General features: G+C 37.6%; 1 protein-coding gene across 2 annotated transcripts in view; it reads left to right on the plus strand.

Annotated features, from left to right (window-relative positions):
- Positions 1-22,356, plus strand: part of fgf13a (fibroblast growth factor 13a) — a 105,700-nt gene that overhangs the window by 37,144 nt on the left and 46,200 nt on the right. Inside the window, exon 3 of one of the 2 annotated variants that reach the window (XM_046850230.1) lies at positions 16,204-16,371. The exons of the other annotated variant lie outside the window; for it this stretch is intronic. Coding sequence (XP_046706186.1) covers positions 16,204-16,371 — 168 coding nt within the window. The remainder of the gene's footprint in view (positions 1-16,203; positions 16,372-22,356) is intronic. 2 annotated transcript variants of the gene reach the window in all.

Genomic DNA, 22,356 nt, shown 5'->3' on the forward strand with positions numbered 1-22,356 from the left:
AAGAGATATAGAACAAAAAAATCAATTACACAGCGAACAGCACACAGAACACTTTCCTTCCAGCTCTGATTTTAAGCTCTGTTTACATGTTGGCCTGATGCCAAATGACATTGCCAAACACCCTTTGATATAGCATTTTTAACTTTTAGTATTTGACTGGTAGTCAATTCAGAGCATGACTGATGAAAAAACATTTTTTATACATGCTACACCGATATTACTATTTTGAGTGAAATTAGCGTGAAATAACCTATTGGGCTGTAAATGTCCATGCGTTTGTAGTTATATTGTTGATTTAAATAGAAAAAATCACATACAGCAGAGCAAGGAATGACAAAAGAAAGTATAAAAATATCTCCCTGTACAGAGTTGTTTGTACTCACCAAAATACCATAGAGCATGTGTGAAAATGATGCCATCTGTAACAAAGCAAAACCAAAATAACATTCTCTTTGGTCTCATTTTTTCAGAAGAAATAAAATGGTCTTAAATGGTTTACCAGTAGAAATGAGTCTTTTAGCCACATATCAAAAGCTGTTAGAGTAATTGTTTATCTTAGAAGGCCCTCTTGGGCTTTTTAGCTTTGGCAGCATTGGAAGGTTTCCATCTCATTGAGTTTTCAGAAAATCTCCTAAAGTTAAATCATGTTAAGGTTTAAGATCTCTAGTTCATCTTTACCAAACACCTGCCAATCAGACTCAACTTCTAAGGCAAGGCAGCTTTGAAAAAAAGGCATGCAGAAACAGGAATATATAAGCTTTGCTGGAACAGTGCATTTAAGTGATTACCAATGGTTTTACCGGATTTGGATTGGTGTCTGTGTATCCAGGCTCCGGATTGTCTTAGCAATAGATTGAACGTTGTTCGGAGATACGTAGAAAAGGTCAATGGAGCTCCAGAGACAGAATACATTGATTAGTGTTTAGCATCAATTTATGACTGAAGACAACTGTGCATTTTACAATGGATCTATGGGGAGAGTGAAGTAAGCTAAACCAGCAACAGATGAGCACTATTCAAGACAAACCAGCTGGGATAGACAGAGCATTTATGCGGTTCCAAGCTCCTTTCTCAGCACAGATGTATTTGCCAATAGCCTGAAAATCAGAAAAATTGAACAGAAAATCAGATTTCCTTTAGAATCATACTATATTCCAGGTTTTTGCTTTTTATGCAAATCATGTTGAATATGTGTCTTTTCATTTGTGCATTGCTTTATAAGTGACATGGTAGCAAAGCAGGTACTGTTGCCTCATAACTCCAGGGTCTAAAGTTTGATCCTGAACTCAGGTTGCTGTCTGTGTGTATTCACAGTTCCTTACTATATCCTAGCAACATAAGTTGGCCAGGATCAAGTGATTACAAAATATGAACAAATGAACATTGTTGTAAGACCCATAGCAAAATATTGATTTGTTTCTATTTGTTAAACATATTTCTGCCCTTGTGTAAGACACTGTTATGTATCTTAAAATGTACCTAAATAATGAGGGACCTCTTGTCTTGACAGCTCTCATGTTGTTTTTCTAGTTTATTGCTGAAATCATTATAAGGCACTTGACAGGCTGTTTATCTGTTTACCTTTCACATGTACTGCTTACATAACTTTTGGAAATAAATTTCTGATTTAGACACAACTGAATCAATGCCCAACACCTTATCTAAGTTTCAAATTGAGTATGTCCTTGGGTTGCATCTCATCTATTTTACTTATAAGCCCAGTGCAATTAGCAATCAGGTGCTGTATGATAGCTGCAGTCAGGGCAGACAGAGTCACATGAAATGAGATGTAAATGAAGTTCGAAACACAAATAAAACTGTATTGAAAGTTGTTCAAACACTTCTTCAAATCTGCCAGCTGCTGCAGCATTCCTGGATCATTTGTGTGGATAGCTCTTAGGCTTGGAAAGTCTAATTGCTTTTTATCAGGTGTACACAGGGATGTTATTTTGTTTGGGAATACGTATAGAACTTGTGGCATAGTAGCTTATTCCTTAACATTTATTTTTTTAAATCACAAACATTGACATAAGACATCTGCACAGCATCACACATGTTAACATTAAAGATGAAACACAATGAAGACAATTCTACCCTAATTCCTAATGCAGAAATCAAGCAATTTAGACTATTTATGTACTATATTATCACCTGTAAATTAGCTACTTCTATGTTTTCTTTTATAAGGCCATAACCCAGACTTGCTACTGTGTTATTAATAAAATCTGACCACATTTGTTTTTGTAAGTAATCTATGTATCATTTCCAAATCTGTGCTCTGAAATAACATTTGTGCCATCATAGCTATGGAGGAACAGCACGCAAGTATCAGCAAACAACAGTCTGTACATCCTGAAAAAGCTTTCATCGTTGCTGGAGACTTCAACCACTCCAACCTGAAATCTGTACTATCAAAATTTTACCATAATGTCTCCTGCTCTACCAGAGGGGACAACACACTGGATCAGGTATATACAAACATACCTGAGGCATACACGGCCATTCCCCTCCTCCATTTGGGTCAGTTTGATCACCTCTTTTTGTTTCTGTTACCCAAATACACACCACTGATCAAACGGCTGAAACCAGCTGTGGGCAACAGTTTCAGGATACTGACTCGAACATGTTTGCTTCACAGGCCTCTCACACAGACATAGACATCTACACATCATCTGTTTTGGAGCATATCAACACGTGCACTGATAATGTGACTACCGTCAAAAACATGGAATGCTTTCCTAATCTGAAGCTGTGGATGAACTCTGAGGTCTGTCTCCTTTTGAAAGCAAGAGATGCTGCTTTTAAAGCTGACAATGCAGAGGACTACAACAGAGCCAGGGCCAACCTAAAAAGAGGTATAAGAGAGCCAAACATACATGCAAACTCCACATAGAAAAGCACTTCCACAACTCAACCAGCAGTGTCTTCTTACCGAATGAACTCAATTACTTTTTTGCTCGTTTAGATCAAGGCATTGGACATTCCACCTCAATCGCTGACTCTACTACTGCTCACAGTCCACTTTCACTCTCAACAACGGACATCTATTTAGCATTTGACAGAGTGGATGCACGCAAGGCAGCTGGTCTGGATGGTATACCGGGACGTGTTCTCAGAGCATGCACTGACAACTGGCACAGGTCTTCACTGACATTTTGAACCTGTCACTAGCCCAAGCCATGGTTCCTACAAGCCTGAAGACTACAACCATTATACCATGACTAAGCATTCACCCCATTGTTATAAAGTTCTTTGGGAAACCGGTTTTAAATCACCTCACTGCAGGCCTACCACCTACACTGGACCCACACCAGTTTGCCTATCGCCGAACAGGATGCAGTTTCCATGGCTCTTCATTCAGCCTTTGCCAACCTAGATCACCTACATCAGAATGCTGTTTATTGTCTTTAGTTCAACGTTTAACACAGTCCTCCCCACTGTACCAATCACTAAGCTCAGTGACCTGGGTATCTGCACCTCCACTTGCAGATGGATTCTGGACTTACTCACCAATAGACTTCAGTCTCTTAGGTTTCGCAAACAGGTATCCTCAACTCTCATTTTAAACACTGGCATCTCAAAGGGCTGTGTTCTAAGCCCACTACTCTACTCCCTGATCACCCATGACTGTGCTCCTCTGCATAACTCTAACATCTTCATCAAGTATGCAGATGACACCACCGTAGTCAGCCAGATCAGCAACAATGACAAATTGGCCTACAGGGAAGAGATCCAAAGCCGAAGACTTTTGGAAATCTAACAACAGGAGACACTTCCCAGTCTACATCAATGGAACTGAGGTAGAGAGGGTCTCCAACTTTAAATTCCTGTGAGTTCACATCTCTAGAGATCATTCCTGGCACCAGAACATTTCAGATCTGGTTAAGAAGGCACAACAATGCCTGTACTTCTTGAGGAGTCTTAAGAAAATGTATCTGTCCCTATGGATTATAACGAGTTTTTACTGCTACATCATCAAAAGCAACCTGACCAACTCCATCAATGTGTGGTACGGAGACTCGACTTTGTGTGAAAGCAAAAAGCCCTGCAAAGGGTGGTCAATATCGTCCAACGCTTCACTGGCACCCAACTATCTGCCATTGAGCACCTTCACCACAGCAGATGTCTGCGCAGAGCTCGCATCATCATCAAGGACTCTTCACATCCCAGTCACAAACTGTTTAACCTCCTTTCATCAAGAAGGAAATACAGGAACATATGCACCAGAACCAACAGGTTCAGGGCCGTCTTTTTTTAATCCACCATCACCCTACTATACTCTACACTACACTAATAGATCACTGTATCAACACTGTATTTAACTTCCGTACAGTAGTACATACAATGTACATATACCCCTCTACACATATTGTGCTTTACATACATCTGCAATACTATTTTATTTATGTATATTAATATATATCTTACATACTGTACATCCTGCCTAATATTTCACATTTGCGTATACACATTTTTTTCAATGCCATGGCCTTATAACCTTATACTTGTTGTACCTTTTCAAGTGTCTGCACATTTTTCACTGCTATAAACTTATAGTAACTATATTTACTTGTACTTTTAAACAGTGTGTACACCTCTCTGCACTGCTATAGCCTTTATATTTATATATTTACATGCTGTCCATACACTTATATATTTATCTGCACTTGTCAATTTGCACAATCGCTACTATTTGCACTTCTGGTAGATGCTAAACTGCATTTTGTTGCTCTGTATCTGTACTATGACAATAAAGTTCTATCGATCTATAAAAATCTATAGATCATGCATTATTGTATGGACACATAGAATTTGCATTAGGATTAGACCTGTAAGAGCTGGCACTGCTTGGGGTCTGCTTGGGGTCTGGCTGATTTGCCTCCTCCTCTCTCTGTTTCATTTGGAGCTCTGTGTTCTCTATTTCATATTGTTTTATGTGTTTGTGTAAGTTAGTGGTATTGCAACAGTAGCGAATAGACTTTCTACAATCATCACAGTTAGTAATGTTTTCATTTACTGCAGTAAAATAACTCCACATGATGCTCCTTATTCTTTCTGCCATCTTTATTCAGAATAGACAAAAGTGCGTGCACTTGGTGCCGCTGAGTCACACCGGGGAAGAGCAACTTATTCAGACAGACTAACAGCTTTTTCAGAGACATGTCTACTCTTTGATGAACACTAGCAATGAACTTTAGTGTAGTGTAAATTTAAAAGTATTAATCTCTAGTATCGATCTAATATCAATATCTACGTTGGTATCGATAATATCGATATTAGGATTGATCCGCCCACCCTTAGTGCAAGGCATTGCAAATTCAAATGTAAAAGAAATTGCGAAGGAATTGCGATTCCTTTTGTTTTGACAGGCTGAGTTTTGACAGGAGAATGTAAAAAAGCAAATGTGGTCATTAATATTGCTATTTAAATATGACATGGTCATAATTCGTAAGACACAGGAAATAAAGTTGCAAATAGACTTAGCTTTTTTTTTTATTTGGCAGTCAATGTGCATTTGCAAAAGCAAAAACGCAAACAGTAAAGTAAGATTCCTTTTGATAATTGCCCAGAATATCTTTTCATAGAAATTAAGGATGCTAGACATAAACGCTGGAGAATCCAGTGCTAGCATTAGCGAGGAGTTGGTGATTTTGTGCATGCACAAAACAAATTGTATTTCTGGTACAGAGTGAGTAGCCACAGTGACACTGCGCAAAAATTACTAGTTTCTTTTTTATACCTCTGGCATTGTTGTGTATGTTTTGAAGTTTTATAATATATATATAAAAGATATATATTAGGCGAAGACCAGTGGCGGCTACTGGTCTGTCAGAGAGGGGAAGCTCATTTTCGGCCTACATCATAAAATTGTCTATTTATTTAAAAGTAAATTCTGCCCTACGTTCCTTTTCAAGAAAATGGTCTGTGACCCTGTCGTACCAACTAGGAGTCTTTTCAAGTGACTTGACCAGTGTCCTCTCAATGGCCAGCAGAGCTCGGCTGCTTAAACGGCCTTGGCCCATTGTGTTTCGGGTGTAGGACTTGAGTCGCTTTAAACAGGAGAAGCTCCTTTCTACACCTGCAGATGTAGCTCCAATTGTTGCCACTAATGAGAACAGTTTGTAAAGCTGAGGCATTGCACTGTCCAACTCCATGTCTTTAAGGAACACCAAGTAATCACACAGCTTTCCCCTGTTACCCTGCAAGTCCTGATCTGAATACAGGACTTGAAGTTCTGACCTCAGTCTTCCTGAATCAAAGTGATGGCCATGAATGAAGGAATGAATGAATGAATGAACGATCTAAAAAAAAAATATTAAACTCTGTAAAACTGAAACAAGGAATGTGGTGTATAATTGTGTGAAATGTATGATGAAAATCAAGCAATTTCGCCAAGCAAATATCAAAGAAATAGGTTGCAGCAGTTTTTATTTCGACTGAACTTGAGAAATCCGCGATGGGACTGAGCGCGAATAGCTTCAGTGATTCCTTATAGTACAGAATCGCTGTCAGTCAAAAGGAGATGCTGAAAGCCTTAATAAAAAGTTTGGTTTAAATAGGTGTACACCCCAATTACACCCCTATTGCGTAGACATTTTTTTATATCCATTATATGTCTCTTTATTATTTGTGCCTAAAATAAGGTTATTTAAGTGCTTGGCTGTGACTGAGTTCTTGTTCCTCACAAAGCAAAGTGGAAAGCTGGACAATTTTGTTTATCATTGATTTTTGCATGCATGCTTTAGTGCATGGTTCTTATTTGTATTGATTGAACCCATAACCCCCTGAAAAAGCCATTCTTGCATATTGAATAGGGAATAAATACAAATTAATCAGTCCACTTACCATGAAACTGTGTACAGCATGTGCAGCTGCAATGCCACTTCCTGCTTTATTATCTGTTTGATTTGTCGTTGCCTTCGTGATCTGGATTTTTATCACTCTCAGCCTTAACACTGCTTTGCTCATTTTAACAAGAATTCATCCATTAATTTTTAAATAAACATTCACAAGTTGTAACTATATCTAGCTAGAACAAGCTTGGTGTAAATATGCGTGAGTGAATGGTTATTGCCACATATATCTGATTGGTCAGCCATTGGGTAATGTTAGAGTCCTTTAATAGGAAGGTGTCACAAGGTGTTTTTTTATCGATGAAAGGAAAAAACTTGTGCTGAAGAACATGGCATCTGAGAGTGTCCAATTAAGTGTTGATGCTGTTGGCAAGTAAGAGATCACTCATTTATTAGAGGAGCACAAAAACAGAGAAAGAGACTGAGAGAATACACTGTATATAAAACCTAACTGCTTTATTTTTTTTTTATGTGCTTCAGCTATCTGTCAATTCAGTGTTGATGTTCTTTTCTCATGCAGATCTATTGCTCTATTAAAAATCTATGAGGGCTTAATGAAACGCTGTCCCACATCACTAGGTGATAAATTAGGAATAAATTTGCACTACACAAACTTTATAATGCTCTAATTTGATCCAATATTTTTAACATGGCTGTAAAATCCACATTGACAATGTGGATGAAAGATCAGCTTTGGATGCTGTCCAGACCACATTTCGGGGCAACATTTGATTTGTTCACATGTCAGGTCACAAATGGATTAATCAAGCTTTAACTGTACAGAATCCCATTAGCTTTTATCATCTGTTGATTAAACAGTAAATACTGTTCCAGACAGTAATCCGTAAACCGAAATCAGCTCTGTGGGAAGAATATGGCTTTCATTCAAATGAACTATTATGAAGCAGCAATTAAATTTTAATCCTTAGAAAAGACCATAATGTAAATTGTAGTAATGAAAGCTGGCATTTCCAAGCTGTCCATAAAAGGGGCATGATGTGGGCCACTTAGAGGTTTTATTAATGCATTGTGTGAAAGGTGGTCTGGAGGAAGTTTGTTGTCCCCGCTTCTCAGCGAAGAGCATATATTAAAGCAGCTCTTTCTGTGAGTTTTGTTATTTTACCATTTTGACAGACATCTCTCTCATATCTCCTGAACATCTTTGATGAGGTTTGAAACCTGGCAGTCTGGGTAAATCAGTCAGTTAAAAGCCATATTATGCAAAGCTAATAGGACAGCCTTTTATCTTTGCATGGATCCATAAGCACTCCCCCGTAAACCGAAATATATATATATATATATATATATATATATATATATATATATATATATATATATATATATATATACAGTGGAACCCGGTTATGTCGATGTCCTAGGGGGTCGCCAAAAAGCATCGAGATAACCGATGATCGAGATAAACGAAAATCAAAATGGCGGCAATATATTAACATGCTTGAAATTTCATTATGTACATGATGTGCGTTAATAAATGAGAATGTGCATGCACGTGTTTTTGAAGGGTTTTATACACAACAGCGTTGCCGCGATTTGTTTGATGAAGGCATGCTATAAAAATACATACAGTACATGTTTATCTGTCAGGAATCCACCTGCCACGCCCCCTTCGGCCCCCCTAAGCATGTAAGGTGCTTTCTCGGCCGCTTTCTCTGAAGCTCCCGGCTTCAATCACGCACATATGGTGCTCGTTTATCATCATCATCAGCTCCTATTTAAACTTCCACACTCTCACCGTCGGTTATTGTTGGTATATGTTGGTTCATGGCGGTCGTGGTTAAAACGAGAATTTGGCGGTTCCACTTCAAAAACGTCGACTTAATAGGGTTGTCGAGATAACCGAGGTCGAGATAAGCGGGTTTCACTATATATATATATACACAGTGAGGAAAACAAGTATTTGAACACACTGCTATTTTGCAAGTTCTCCCACTTAGAAATCATGGAGGGGTCTGAAATTGTCATCGTAGGTGCATGTCCACTGTGAGAGACATAATCTAAAAAAAAAAAAAATCCAGAAATCACAATGTATGATTTTTTTACTATTTATTTGTATGATATAGCTGCGAATAAGTATTTGAACACCTGAGAAAGTCACTGTTAATATTTGGTACAATAGCCTTTGTTTGCAATTACAGAGGTCAAACGTTTTCTGTAGTTTTTCACCAGGTTTGCACACACTGCAGGAGGGATTTTGGCCCACTCCTCCACACAGATCTTCTCTAGATCAGTCAGGTTTCTGGCCTGTCGCTGAGAAACACGGAGTTTGAGCTCCCTCCAAAGATTCTCTATTGGGTTTAGGTCTGAAAACTGGCTAGGCCACGCCAGAACCTTGATATGCTTCTTACAGAGCCACTCCTTGGTTATCCTGGCTGTGTGCTTCGGGTCATTGTCATGTTGGAAGACCCAGCCTTGACCCATCTTCAATGCTTTAATGAGGGAAGGAGGTTGTTCTCCAAAATCTCGCAATACATGGCCCCGGTCATCCTCTCCTTAATACAGTGCAGTCGCCCTGTCCCATGTGCAGAAAAACACCGCCAAAGCATGATGCTACCACCCCCATGCTTCACAGTAGGGATGATGTTCCTGGGATGGTACTCATCATTCTTCTTCCTCCAAACACGTTTGGTGGAATTATGACCCAAAAGTTCTATTTCGGTCTCATCTGACCACATGACTTTCTCCCATGACTCCTCTGGATCATCCAAATGGTCATTGGCAAACTTAAGACGTGCCTGTACATGTGCTGGTTTAAGCAGGGGAACCTTCCGTGCCATGCATGATTTCAAACCATGACGTCTTAGTGTATTACCAACAGTAACCTTGGAAACGGTGGTCCCAGCTCTTTTCAGGTCATTGACCAGCTCCTCCCATGTAGTTCTGGGCTGATTTCTCACCTTCCTTAGGATCATTGAGACCCCACGAGGTGAGATCTTGCATGGAGCCCCAGTCCGAGGGAGATTGACAGTCATGTTTAGCTTCTTCCATTTTCTAATGATTGCTCCAACAGTGGACCTTTTTTCACCAAGCTGCTTGGCAAATTCCCCGTAGCCCTTTCCAGCCTTGTGCAACTGTACAATTTTGTCTCTAGTGTCTTTGGACAGCTCTTTGGTCTTGGCCATGTTAGTAGTTGGATTCTTACTGATTGTATGGGGGGGACAGGTGTCTTTATGCAGCTAACGACCTCAAACAGGTGCATCTAATTAAGGATAATAAATGTAGTGGAGGTGGACATTTTAAAGGCAGACTAACAGGTCTTTGAGGGTCAGAATTCTAGCTGATAGACAGGTGTTTAAATACTTATTTGCAGCTATATCATACAAATAAATAGTTTAAAAATCATATATTGTGATTTCTGGTTTTTTATTTTTAGATTATGTCTCTCACAGTGGACATGCACCTACAAAGACAATTTCAGACCCCTCCATGATTTCTAAGTGGGAGAACTTGCAAAATAGCAGGGTGTTCAAATACTTATTTTCCTCACTGTATATACTGTATATGTATATATGTATGTATGTATGTATGTATGGGGGCAAATACTGACTGAGAGAGAGGGCAGGACCAATGGCCAATTCTTAAAGCACACTATCACACCTGGCACACTGGGTAAATCAGTCTCTGTGTGTGTGTGTGTGTGTGTGTGTGTGTGTGTGTGTGTGTGTGTGTGTGTGTGTGTGTGTGTATGTGTTTGTGCTAGGAAATAATTGTAAATGAACAAGCATCACTGCCACCACATCTAGGTCAGCTAGATTTGTATTGCCTTCCAACTTCACTGCTTCTGTGTGCTAAGTATATTTTTGAAGAGGCTTGTCTAACACAGTATTGTTGAGTAGTAGAGAAAAGGGCTGGGAGGCTGTCAGTCACTGTGGCCTCAGCAGTGACTCTAATCTCCAAATGTTTCTCCTCCATATCCTCTGGCCCTGGTGCTTGGGCAACTCATTTATATCCATCAGTGCACAAATTTGCAGTACACTGTGGGCTGTGATATAATTTACATCAGCCTGAAATATCACCAGTAGTAAATGTATAAACAATATATTAAATTATTTTGGAATATTAAATTAGATGGGCCAGTACAATATTCCATGTGGATCTAATGAATGATTCATTGAGGATAAGCTCATTTGTTCAGCTTGACCTGCCCTGTTTTATTTGACGTTTTAATGTAACATAAAAATATAAAAATGTTTGAACCAATGACCTTTAACTTTTAAAAACAATATAAAAAGATTCTTGATATTGTACAAAAAATACAGAGCTGTGAATCATACACACACACACACACACACACACACACACACACACACACACACACACAAATACACACACCAAACAAGACCTTTTTAGACATGTAAGATTTAACACATGTTGTAGTTCGATTATCTGTTATATTGTACACCCCTGGTCTTTATTTGAACTCACAATTCTGCCTTTCTCTGGATGACAAAAAAGAGAGAGAGGGGTTGAACCGATTCACTTGTTACACGCACGCACGCACGCACGCATGCACACACACACACACACACACACACACACACAAACAAGCAGGTAAATCTCATGGGAGAAATGCTGTAAGCAAAATGAAACTCTCATGGTGATAAATTAGTGTAAGTTAATCCTTTGAAGGCCATCAGAAGGCTTTTGCTAATGCTACTGCTAATCAGTAACATTAGCATGTTTTATTTTTAATCACTGTATCATATTAGTTAGTATAAAGATCTTTCTATAACATCTAAATCCTTTTCTTGAGTGTCATAAGGAAAATTATCCTTTTTCATTATTACAAGAACACAGATCTTCGGGGCTGTACTGCCCACATTCTCCTTTGTACCATTCAACACTTCAGTGAAATAAGAAAATATGTTTTTCTCTTGTTTATTTGAGCATATGGTGAGCTTAATACTACTTCTAAAGAGCCTGCAGCGAGTCAGTAGAGCGCTAATTGCTTTTGTTCCATGCTGTATTCTCAATGTAATGGGTCATCGATGCGCTCTCCTTAGTGTTAGCTGCTTAACCACAGCCGAGAGTTGTAATTGCCTTTTTCACACCAAACAGCTTTCTACTTCTCACTCTGTAAAACCTTTTGTTGTCTCTTTCCTCGGTTACATGTCTCTATTTCACTGCTCCTACATTTTTGACAATATTTTAACTATTTTACAGTAATGTTCCATCTTAGCTGTTACATAATTTTTTTTAATGTTACATTTAATTACATTACTATTGTGTTACTCTAAAGATAAATGTAGGCTAGTATTAACTAGATTAATGCTTATTTTATTATGGGGAATGCATTGTACACTGAGAGCTTCATCAAAGACTGATGTTAGAGCTTAATTAATATTCTATTTGCATTTTTTTTAATTAATGTTGCATTTTATTATTTACATGTAATAATAATTATTTGGTATAAAGATTTGTGTATTTTTGGAATTTATTACATTTAACAATCTAACAAAACAGGTTCCCTGGTGGTCTAGTGGTTAGGATGCGGTGCTCTCACTGCTGCGGCCCGGGTTCGATCCCCGGTCAGGGAACCAACTGCAGCCATTAGGGTTGCACAAGCCTTAGTGCCGGTCCCAAGCCTGGATAAATGGGGAGGGTTGCGTTAGGAAGGGCATCCAGCGTAAAAACATGTGCCAAATCAAACATGCGGATGGTCCGCTAAATACCCCTAACGGGAGAAGCCGAAAGAAAGTTTAACAATACAACAAAACAGATGGGATTGCATTTTTTAGAATACCATACATTTTTCACAACAACTCTTAAATGTATATTTTCATCAAATTGTGAGGTTATTAGCAGTACAGTTTTACAATAGTGTGTACATTGTAAGTAAGTAATATAATGTATAATCTAGGAATTATTCATAGTATGAATCAGCATTGCATACCAATTCCAAAGGGAGCTTTTCAGAGTTGACTGACTGAGGAGAGAACAGTGTGATTGTGAGGCCTGAGGTTTAAAAATAAAGCTGTGTGAGTTAATAAGGTAGGAGTCGGGGAGAGAAGTGTGACAGGATGACATGTTTGTTCAGCGTGAAATGTCTCCTTCACTATTAGATATAATGTTGTACAGAAAAGTCCACATTTTAACTACAAAGTGTTCCAGATCATCAGAAGAGTGCTTCGTTTGTTGTGATGAAGTGCCAACAGTTTGTTATTGTAGCAGATTTGCAGTAAACTCATACACCACATCAGACAGCTCATTAGCATAGCTTAATGTCTTTTGTTCTGTATAAATCTGGAGCTGAGGTGTACAGGTGTGTCATTACTGAGTTCCTCATTGTTTATGCAAGAAAAACTGTATAATTCTTCCTATATAAGGAAAAAAAGTATTTGGTAGTTCTTAAAAGCTTTTATTCTGAGTAACCGACATCTCAAATGCTAGAACAGCACTAGGAGTTAACATGGGACAGAGTGTCTAAAGCCCATGCTTGTGTTTTGATGCTTTTTCTGTCTTCATTTTTATTCTTTTAATTGAGACACAAATTCAGAATGGTGAGTCCAATTGCCACAATGGAAAACAGCTTGACCTGGGTAAATTGTACAAATTGAGACAGTTTACACCACTAAATTGTATCTTCTGCAAAACTGTTGCAATGAATGAGTAATACCCAATCATTATTCTGAGGCTTAACAGGGGTGTCATTCAGATCCACGAAGTTTACCATTTGAAGGCCACAACAAATTGCCTGCTGTGATCTTTGACACTTTATAGATCATGTACCACACTGAGCAATTCATTAAACCACCATCTATCATTATTAGTGTTTTGTGTGGGATTGTTTAGGTTTTTTTGGTCTGTTTAGGGCAAAGGATAGTCATTGTGTCTTTGCATTATTTCAACCTTTCTATAATCTTTTGCCACAAGGACAAGACTATTTGTCCAATTGAGCCTGATATGGCACGGTCAGAAACTAGATCAAGGCCCATCAGGATATAGGCTGACAGCTGACTTTAGCAGAAATGACTAATGGAGGACCATAGACCTCCCATGAGCGATCTATCTATCACATTCAGCAATGGCTCAACTGTATTCTCTCCAGTCCTGACACAGCCTGCTACTCTCCATCTCACTGCCAGGCCATAAAAAACCTGTCTGGCTGCATATCATTTTTATTGCTGCTGATGAGCTTGCAGTTAACACGGTCATTAATAAATATGGCTGGAATTATACATTTAGAAGGATTCAGAGAAGTGAAAAAGACATGATTTTTCCCAGGAAGTATTGAGTATGAAATGTTATTAAATGCCACCATTTGCAGAAAGGTTTTTGCATTGCAGTTATTTTGCAATTATATGATAACCAGGAAAATGTAGCCGGTATATATGTAGATTGGTACTATAGTGTGTGTGTGTGTGTGTGTGTGTGTGTGTGTGTGTGTGTGTGTGTGTGTGTGTGTGTAGGTCTGAATTCAAGCTGACCCTCATGTCATTCTATATTAGAATATGGAGCTCGTAAACACAGTTGGTCTGGCTGGGTGAACTGAACAGTAGGGGTCAGTCTTTGTCCTTTTTAGTTCTTATTTTTCTTCAATTAGTGACATTGTTCATATAATTGTTTCAAATAATGTGTAGAAGGTAAGCATAGCTTTTGCTTGTCATTCTGTGGCCCCATGTGATATGAAAACTTGATGAGTAATTTGTGAAACAAACCCCTTATCTTGTCAGGTAGCAACAGAGAATGTATTTTCTCTCATTCACAAAAGCAGGACTTTAGGATAGGCTGTTGCTAAGTGAAGGGATAAAACACAGTTGATGCTGACATTTCTAGTTCTTTATTAAATGTAACTTTTAGTCTGTATCATATTCAGGATTGGGCTATTTTATATTTATTTTATATATCTACACACAGCACTAGTTTTTGCAAAAAAAAAAAAAAAAAAAAAAAAAACATATTTAGTGGTAGCCATATTTTTTTTTTTTTTTTTTTTACAAGACAGTCCTGAAGTCCATGCATAAAATTGTCCTAAACAATGTCCATATATATATATATATATATATATATATATATATATATATATATATATATATATATATGAGATTGGAGCAGATATTTTAGGACATTAAAATTTTTTAAATGTCTCTTGAAAAAAAAATATGGTAACCAATAAAATGTTTTTTTGTTGTTTTTGTAAAGACTAGTGCTGTGTGTCGATTTAGGAATAACTACATTTCAGAGGAAAGGAAGTTTTTTAAATGTCTATTGAACTTCACAAGTCATTTTCTGTGTTAATTAGTTATCAGTTCTAGCAGAACCCCATTTTAGATCTCTGTTCTTGTCTGCCTGATGCACAATGTGATACTCTTTGATGGATCACAAGTGAAGTGTTCTTTTCTGTTCTTGTTTGGACATGTAGGCAGTGTAGCTCAGCCAGCTAACCCACTTAGTCATTTCTTATTGTCACTTACAATACATCCACAATTCTAAATAACTTTCTACACTTTTAACAAATACATTTTTTTTTACAAAACACAGCATACATAAAATATACAGCTTTTTAAAAATAAACTGAACAGACAATAGAGAGCATTGAATATTGACTAATTCACATGATAAAGTACAGTAAAAAGAAGATTGGTTCAATTCACAGTCCTAAAGAAGCTTAAGAAGTGAAAGCCTTGCATGAATCCATTATGGCAATGACAGCTGTCTGTTTGTGCATGAAAAACTTTGCATTTTGCAAAAATGAATTGCTTTCTAAAGAATATGCATGTCATATGCAAGATCCTCTTGAAGTGTAAATATGCAACTCTCTTCTTGATTGTATAGCTGATGCATGGCCTGCACTTGCCTTTATTTTATGTTTACAACATGATGAATGTACACACTTCCCTAAACATGTAAAGGTATGGGGGTTGGTGTACATCTCCGCACTGCCATTCTCATAGCCATGCTTGTGACCCACAGGAGGTTGCTAATAATGTGGGGCTTGATGATGGAAGAAGTTCTTTCCTGAGCTCTGCTCAGTTTCCTTCCCTTCTGTCCTTTCCCGCATTGCCTAACTGCTCTCTATTTGAGTTTATTCATTTGTGATTTATTGTGTATTAATATTAATAATCTCTTTCTTTATTTCTCTTTTTTCTTTTTTTTGTTTCTTTGTACCTTGCTCTATCTTTCTCTTTCTAAAAGCAAGCTGTGTGTTTTGTTGTACTTCCTATTGTTGCTTATAATACTGTGTTTACCTGGTTTGCTTCTTTCTCATCCTTTTTTCTTTGTTTGGTTTTGGTTTCCTTCTATTGTTGTGTTGAGATTGGTTTTGTTGCTTTAAGCGCTTTTCTCTCCCCTTCTCTAACCCTGCGTTCATTTTGTTGCGGCCCGGCCGCAGTCCAGGATGACGCTGCCCCAGGTACCCAGGAGTACATTATGTTGCGGCAGGATTCCATCCATTCAGCGGATATAAGGAGTAAGGGCTCCCCCTTTCGTGCTAAGTGTCACGAAATCTTCTGCTGCCCGCTGAAGCAAGCTGTCCTCAAAGAGAACGCAGAGCCTGAAGGTTTGTCCGTAAACAATCCATGGATTTTTGTTGTCTTCTTTTCTGCTTCCTAAATATGCATCGCCTTTTTAAATATCTTAAGTTTCTTTTAGGCTGTTTCTTTAAAAAAAAATATCTGAACCCCCGCTGTGTTGCATTTGTATGTTTTTGTGTAGTAAGGGCTTCAAGCCTGCAGTGTCTAAAAGGATGCCTTGTCTCTTGTGTCTATTGCGTGTATGTCCATTACAGCCACATTCTTTCAGGCAAATGTAAGCCTTGGGATTGTGGTTTTCATAAAATGCATGCACAAAAAAAGCCAGAGAGAATCATAGGGGTCACATAACACTGCTTCTCTCCCAATTCTACCACTGCTGATGAACAGCTAGCGACCAAAAAAAAAGCTATAGCTGCCTTCAGGGTGTCTGCAAATTTAGGGTTGGGATGAATTCTTATCTTTGTACTGTTTTACAAATTGCATGACTTCTAAGCTGTCATACAAGTTAAAAGTATAGTTGAGCCTGTTGTGAAAGGTGCTACCGTGGCTTGGGGCTACAATTGCCATTAATAGTTTTTCATTCAAGAGTCCATCAATGAGCAACTGATGGACACCTCAACACTGCTGAAACTAAAATGAATAAACATTCAGTGTCACTCAGATGAGGATGGCTTCCTTTCTGAGTCTGGTTTCTCCAATAGTTTCTTTCTCATACTGTCTTTTTCTTTGCCACTTTTGCCACTAGCATGCTCATTAGGGATAAACCTATAGGGACTGATTTAGGATGCTAAAATATTTGTAATCTATTTAATTATATTGTCAAATTTGCTCAACAAATGAAGTTGAATTGAAATTAAAAGAAAAAAATATATTTCTTAAAAAAATTTAAACAGTATAGAGTACAATACTGTTAATTGCTTGCACTGTCACATGCAGTCTGGTAATTACAGTTACTTGCTATACAATTTGCAGCAGTCTGTTTATTTTAAAGTATATAAAGTATCAATAAATTGTAAAACATTATTTAAGAGCTATTATTATTTTTTATCGTAACTACTGTAAAACAATTAGTAAAGTATATAAGAATGTGAGCTAGGAATGTGAGCAACTGACTCCCAGGCAATTCAAAGGGTTAAAATGGCTTATACGGTTATAAAAGTTACCTGATTATGACATAAAAATTGAAATCTAAAGTTTTACTTAAGGGTACATGCAGACACCCTGTTCATATTGTTACAATTAAAGAATTTTATAGCTGTCTGTTTTCTTTTATTGATATTGCCTGACCATCTTTGACCCTGATTTTCTTCTCTTGCTTATGTTCTTTCTCTTCCTTCTACCTGATGGCTGCTAGTTATCTCTGCCATGAAATATCTCATTCCTTAAAACTCTTTTATTGTAGATGCATACAGTGTGATGTAACACATTCATGCTTGTCTTCAGAACTTCTGAAAGGCAGGAGGGTTTTTGTCCCTCCTATCCCTGTATCCTGTTACTCGCAGTGCTTGCAGATGCATGAGGGTTTGCTCATGTTTTTGAATGTTGCGATGGCTTAGAACACAGGATAGGCATGTGGCTGAGGTCATGCATGTTCCCAAATGGCCAAAGAAGGTGACCTCTTTTATGTGTTTACTTTTGTATGCTTTGGAGACCTTTAGAGTTTAAGAGTGAGTGTGAAAGTGTTTTCTTTTTCAGACATTTCAGGCCTCTGGGTAAGACTTCACAGTTTATAATAGAAATCACCTGAAAATACACTTTTCATTATGTGAAATGAAAATATATAGTGACTAACTATTTAGCTTAAAAAACTGTATATTAAATATTTAATGAGTTCTCTTACCTGTATTACTGTTGGTGATGATTTGCAGGGAATCACTGATGCGTGCATCATTCTTTCATAGTTTTTTTTTTAAACATATCATTTTGTGGATCAGGCTGCATGTCAGTGAGAGGCTACAGATCTATTATTCAGTTTAACTGTGGCTGCTCTCAGACGTGACTAAATTTCCAACCCAAGACGCATGCGTCTTACGTAACGTTCTTGAGGGTGTCATTAAGATTGTGAAGACTGATGCACGTCTGAGCATGGGGTCTCAACCTCAGGCAAGCAAGCAATATATTCACAGTAGCTTCATACTGTTTATTTCATGGGCACATAAAGGCATAAGGTTGTGTTTCCACAAATAGAATATGCCTGTGTTACTGATTCCTTATTATATATTTTCTAGCTAGACACACACACATCCTGACACATACACAGGGACTGTTAATCCAGCTTCTTGCAGACCCAAAGTCCGCATCAGCATACTATAAGCCCAGCTCTTTCTCTTCTTATCTCTTTACCATTACATCTCACTTTTCACACACAGTCACATCGTTTCAATTTGCCAGTGTAATCTAATATCTTTTTTTTTTTTGGTGGTAATCACTGTATGAACTTCATTTGCCTCATAAGGAAAATGAAGTTGAATGTTTTATTGGTCATTGCTTTGAAACCATTAGCTCTCATTCTCATATAACCAGCATAAACATTTCAATGAAAAATAACACTAGGTTCTGATTTTCCAATGTTACTGTCAAAGCAAATACAGCTGATATAAAATGAAGTCTTCAGTGCTGTCCCAGATGCTCTCTTTTTACATTTCCAAACATCCGAAGTGTCTTTTTAAAAAATGACATCAGTGACATCTCAAAAGTGTCATGACAAAGGTGCTGACATGGAGAACCACAGTGCTTATGTTTCATTTGAAACAGGGCTTACTTCTGCACCGAATGTGTGTATATTTGCATTGGCAATACAGAGAGGTGGTTGGTTTAAGGGTAATACTCCCAATATAGTTCTTTTGTCTGACTGCAAACCCTATGGTGCACCAATGTACCAATATAATGAGCATTAATCATTCAGAAAGAGTTGTGTATAAATTTTGCTTTGCTGGTGTTCACTTGCTGCATCAATATCACAGCATGGTAAAATATGCGGGTTCTCATTTGGAACCTAACTAACAGCAAGCTGCGGATTATCTTAAAATTTGCCGGAATCCGCAGCGGGACCAAATGTTCAGGAACGTTAGGAATAACATTTTAAACTATGTTTTCAATAAAACAAATTATAAAAATGTTTTAAACATATTATTGTATTAAAATGACACATAATGTCTAGATGAATTCATTAAGGTACCATAGGGGCTGCAGGGTGTGTCCAAATTTCGTGGGTTTTGGACCACTGTTCAATGTTATCTATAGAGCACCATTCAATTAGCAATATCGTATCTTACACAATTTTGCAGGCTTTGACAATAACCACATACAAATAACATTATTTGGATCAGGATTCTATAATTAGGTTACAGTCGCTTGTTAATCTCTTCTGTTCACATTAGCTGTAACATCTGCAATAAGCTCAGCATCTTCACTTGCAATCCAGTTACCAATCCAACACCTTTTCATTACATTTGCTAGACAAAACATAATGCCCTTTTGCATTATAGGTGCTTAAAGTCAACAGCTAGCATTACAACTTAAAAGTCAGCATAAAGGTCAGATAAACACAGACATACACATAGAATAAACAAACACACTTCCAGACACCACTATCAGAAGAGGGAGCGAGATCAATCATCAAACTGATACATAAAGTATGGCATATATATGCCGTATATTAAAAACATTAGACTCTAGGAATTATACTTATACTATACCAGTATAATTGGCTGTAAAGTCTCCAATGACAATTTGCAATGGTAATGTTAAAATTATGGACAGACTGCATTTTTAAGCTTCATGTCTTGATTAAATGTTACTGATCACACACTTTTTCCTGTTTTAAGATCGTAAACTTACCATTTACTGCAATCTCTGTCATCGTGATGATGTCTCTTGCCATTGGTTTTTGCTCATTGTCAGGTTTGTTATTATGAGTTAATGTTACAGATTGTTCTATGTTTTGTTTCTTGTGGTTCTTTCATCATTTCCACATTCTTTAATAAATTGCATGCTTATGCTCATTTTACATTTTTCCACTTTTGGCATTCTCACTTATCACATCCACCACAAATTTAATTGTCATGATTATAATATCAAACCTCAAAGCTCTTTTTAGTGGAAAGACAAATAGAGAGTTTGACTGTGGCAATGTAATAAGAATAAAATAAGCCACATGAGCTCAGTATCAGGCCAGATGGTAGTGGAATAGAGACAGAGGCTCTTAGTCATGTCAGCAGATTCAGTGCAAGCAGGGAGCTGAGATTCAAGCATGTCCTTTCATAATGCAGAAAAATAGATACAGGCATGACCAAAACAATACTAAACTTCTGCAAAAGTGTCATGAGTCTAAAACTATGAGGGAAAACTGAAAAGCCCTGTTTCATTTCCCCAGGGATCATATGAAGCATCTCTAGCACTAGAGAATTTACCCAGCACTTTCTACACTGACCCACTTTCTAACGCACAGCCATTTACACATCCTTTCCAGTGCACTATAAGTCTATTTATCTTATATAACCCATATTATAACCTACATGGCATTGGATTTCCATTCTTTTTTCTTTAAACACATTGACTTTTATTCTTTTTAGCATGAGTGTGCAAAATTAGGTGATGAAACAGTTCCCATGGGTCTAGGAGTTGTTCTACGGATTTTTTCTTTTCCATTTACAGATCTTTACTTACCCTCTGCAGCCAGTTGTGCATTAGATGAAGTGTAAAGAGTTATTTACAATGAGTTTAGTTAAGGTTGGGTTTTGACCTCTCTAAGGAGCTGACACATACACATACTGTACACACACACACACACACACACACACACACACACACACACACACAATGCAGTATACAAAATTAAGCTGCATTGACAGAATAGATCAAAATCAATTAATACTCATAAGCTATCTAATTAATTACTGTTAACAGGGTATCTGTGTCTCATAGGTATGACATGCTTAAATAGGAATTCAAGCTAGTGAAATTGATGCAGTGATCCACCATGACTTAATAATCTGTAGAAAATTAGTCCTGCCATTTAAAAAGCTGCCTATACATTAACAATAAAGATGCTGGCTTTCTCATGATGAATTTATGCTGCAGTGCAGGTGCATTGAAACAATAGATGAGTGAAGAAACAGCTTATATAAAGCCTGTAGGTGACATGTTATAAATGCAGAAGAACAGCAGGAGAAATTTACAGGTGGGATTACAGAGCAAACAGAATAAAACACATAAATTGAATGAATTATAATTTTCTCAAAATAACTGATGTCAAGGGTGAAGACAATGCAGGGTGGGCCACGAAAAAGTAGCCCGCTTCCAATACCGTTGCCACGCACTTCGGAGGAGGCCGCAGCCACTTGCTCTCTGTTTGCCGACTATCTGTCTGTATGATGGGCTACTTTTTCGTGGCTCGCCCTTTAGAATTCTTCTCAGGCCTAAAAATTATAGGCTGGAATAAAAGTAATACAAGTGTTTTATCTATTCATCAATTAAGCCTTTTTTTAATTCATAGATTTAACCATTATTAACATTAACATATAACATTTTTTCAATCACATTATTCAAATATATTTATGAAAAACAAATGCAGAAAAGATTTCTCTTTTCTTTTTCCTCTTTTCTCACTCAGTAATACTCCTCCCACGTGCACTCTTGTGTTTCATTTAGTCTGTTACCCTGAGTCATCTCCCCACATGTTCTCAGCTGGTCCTCTTATTCATCAATCTGTTTCACACTCCCTGTCCCTGGTGAAAAAAAGAGATAAAAAGCGAGAAAGGGAACCACACTGGCTGCACATGATCTTTTATTCACACATTCTGTTGGTGAAGAGAGAGAGCGAGAGGCTGGGAAGAGCTATTTAATTCCTCTTCGCACTTGGTGTAAGTAAATCCAAAAAAAGCTAAAAGCCTTCATCTGACAGACTAAGAAGCCAAAAAAAGAGTGAAAGCGATAGTTCATTCTAGTGACAATCGATACTTAAGAGCTTCGCAGATCCATAGATCCTGTATAAGCAGTGCCACTTCCTC

Source organism: Silurus meridionalis, chromosome 5 (genome assembly GCF_014805685.1).
Source record: "Silurus meridionalis isolate SWU-2019-XX chromosome 5, ASM1480568v1, whole genome shotgun sequence".
Lineage (NCBI taxonomy): Eukaryota > Metazoa > Chordata > Actinopteri > Siluriformes > Siluridae > Silurus > Silurus meridionalis.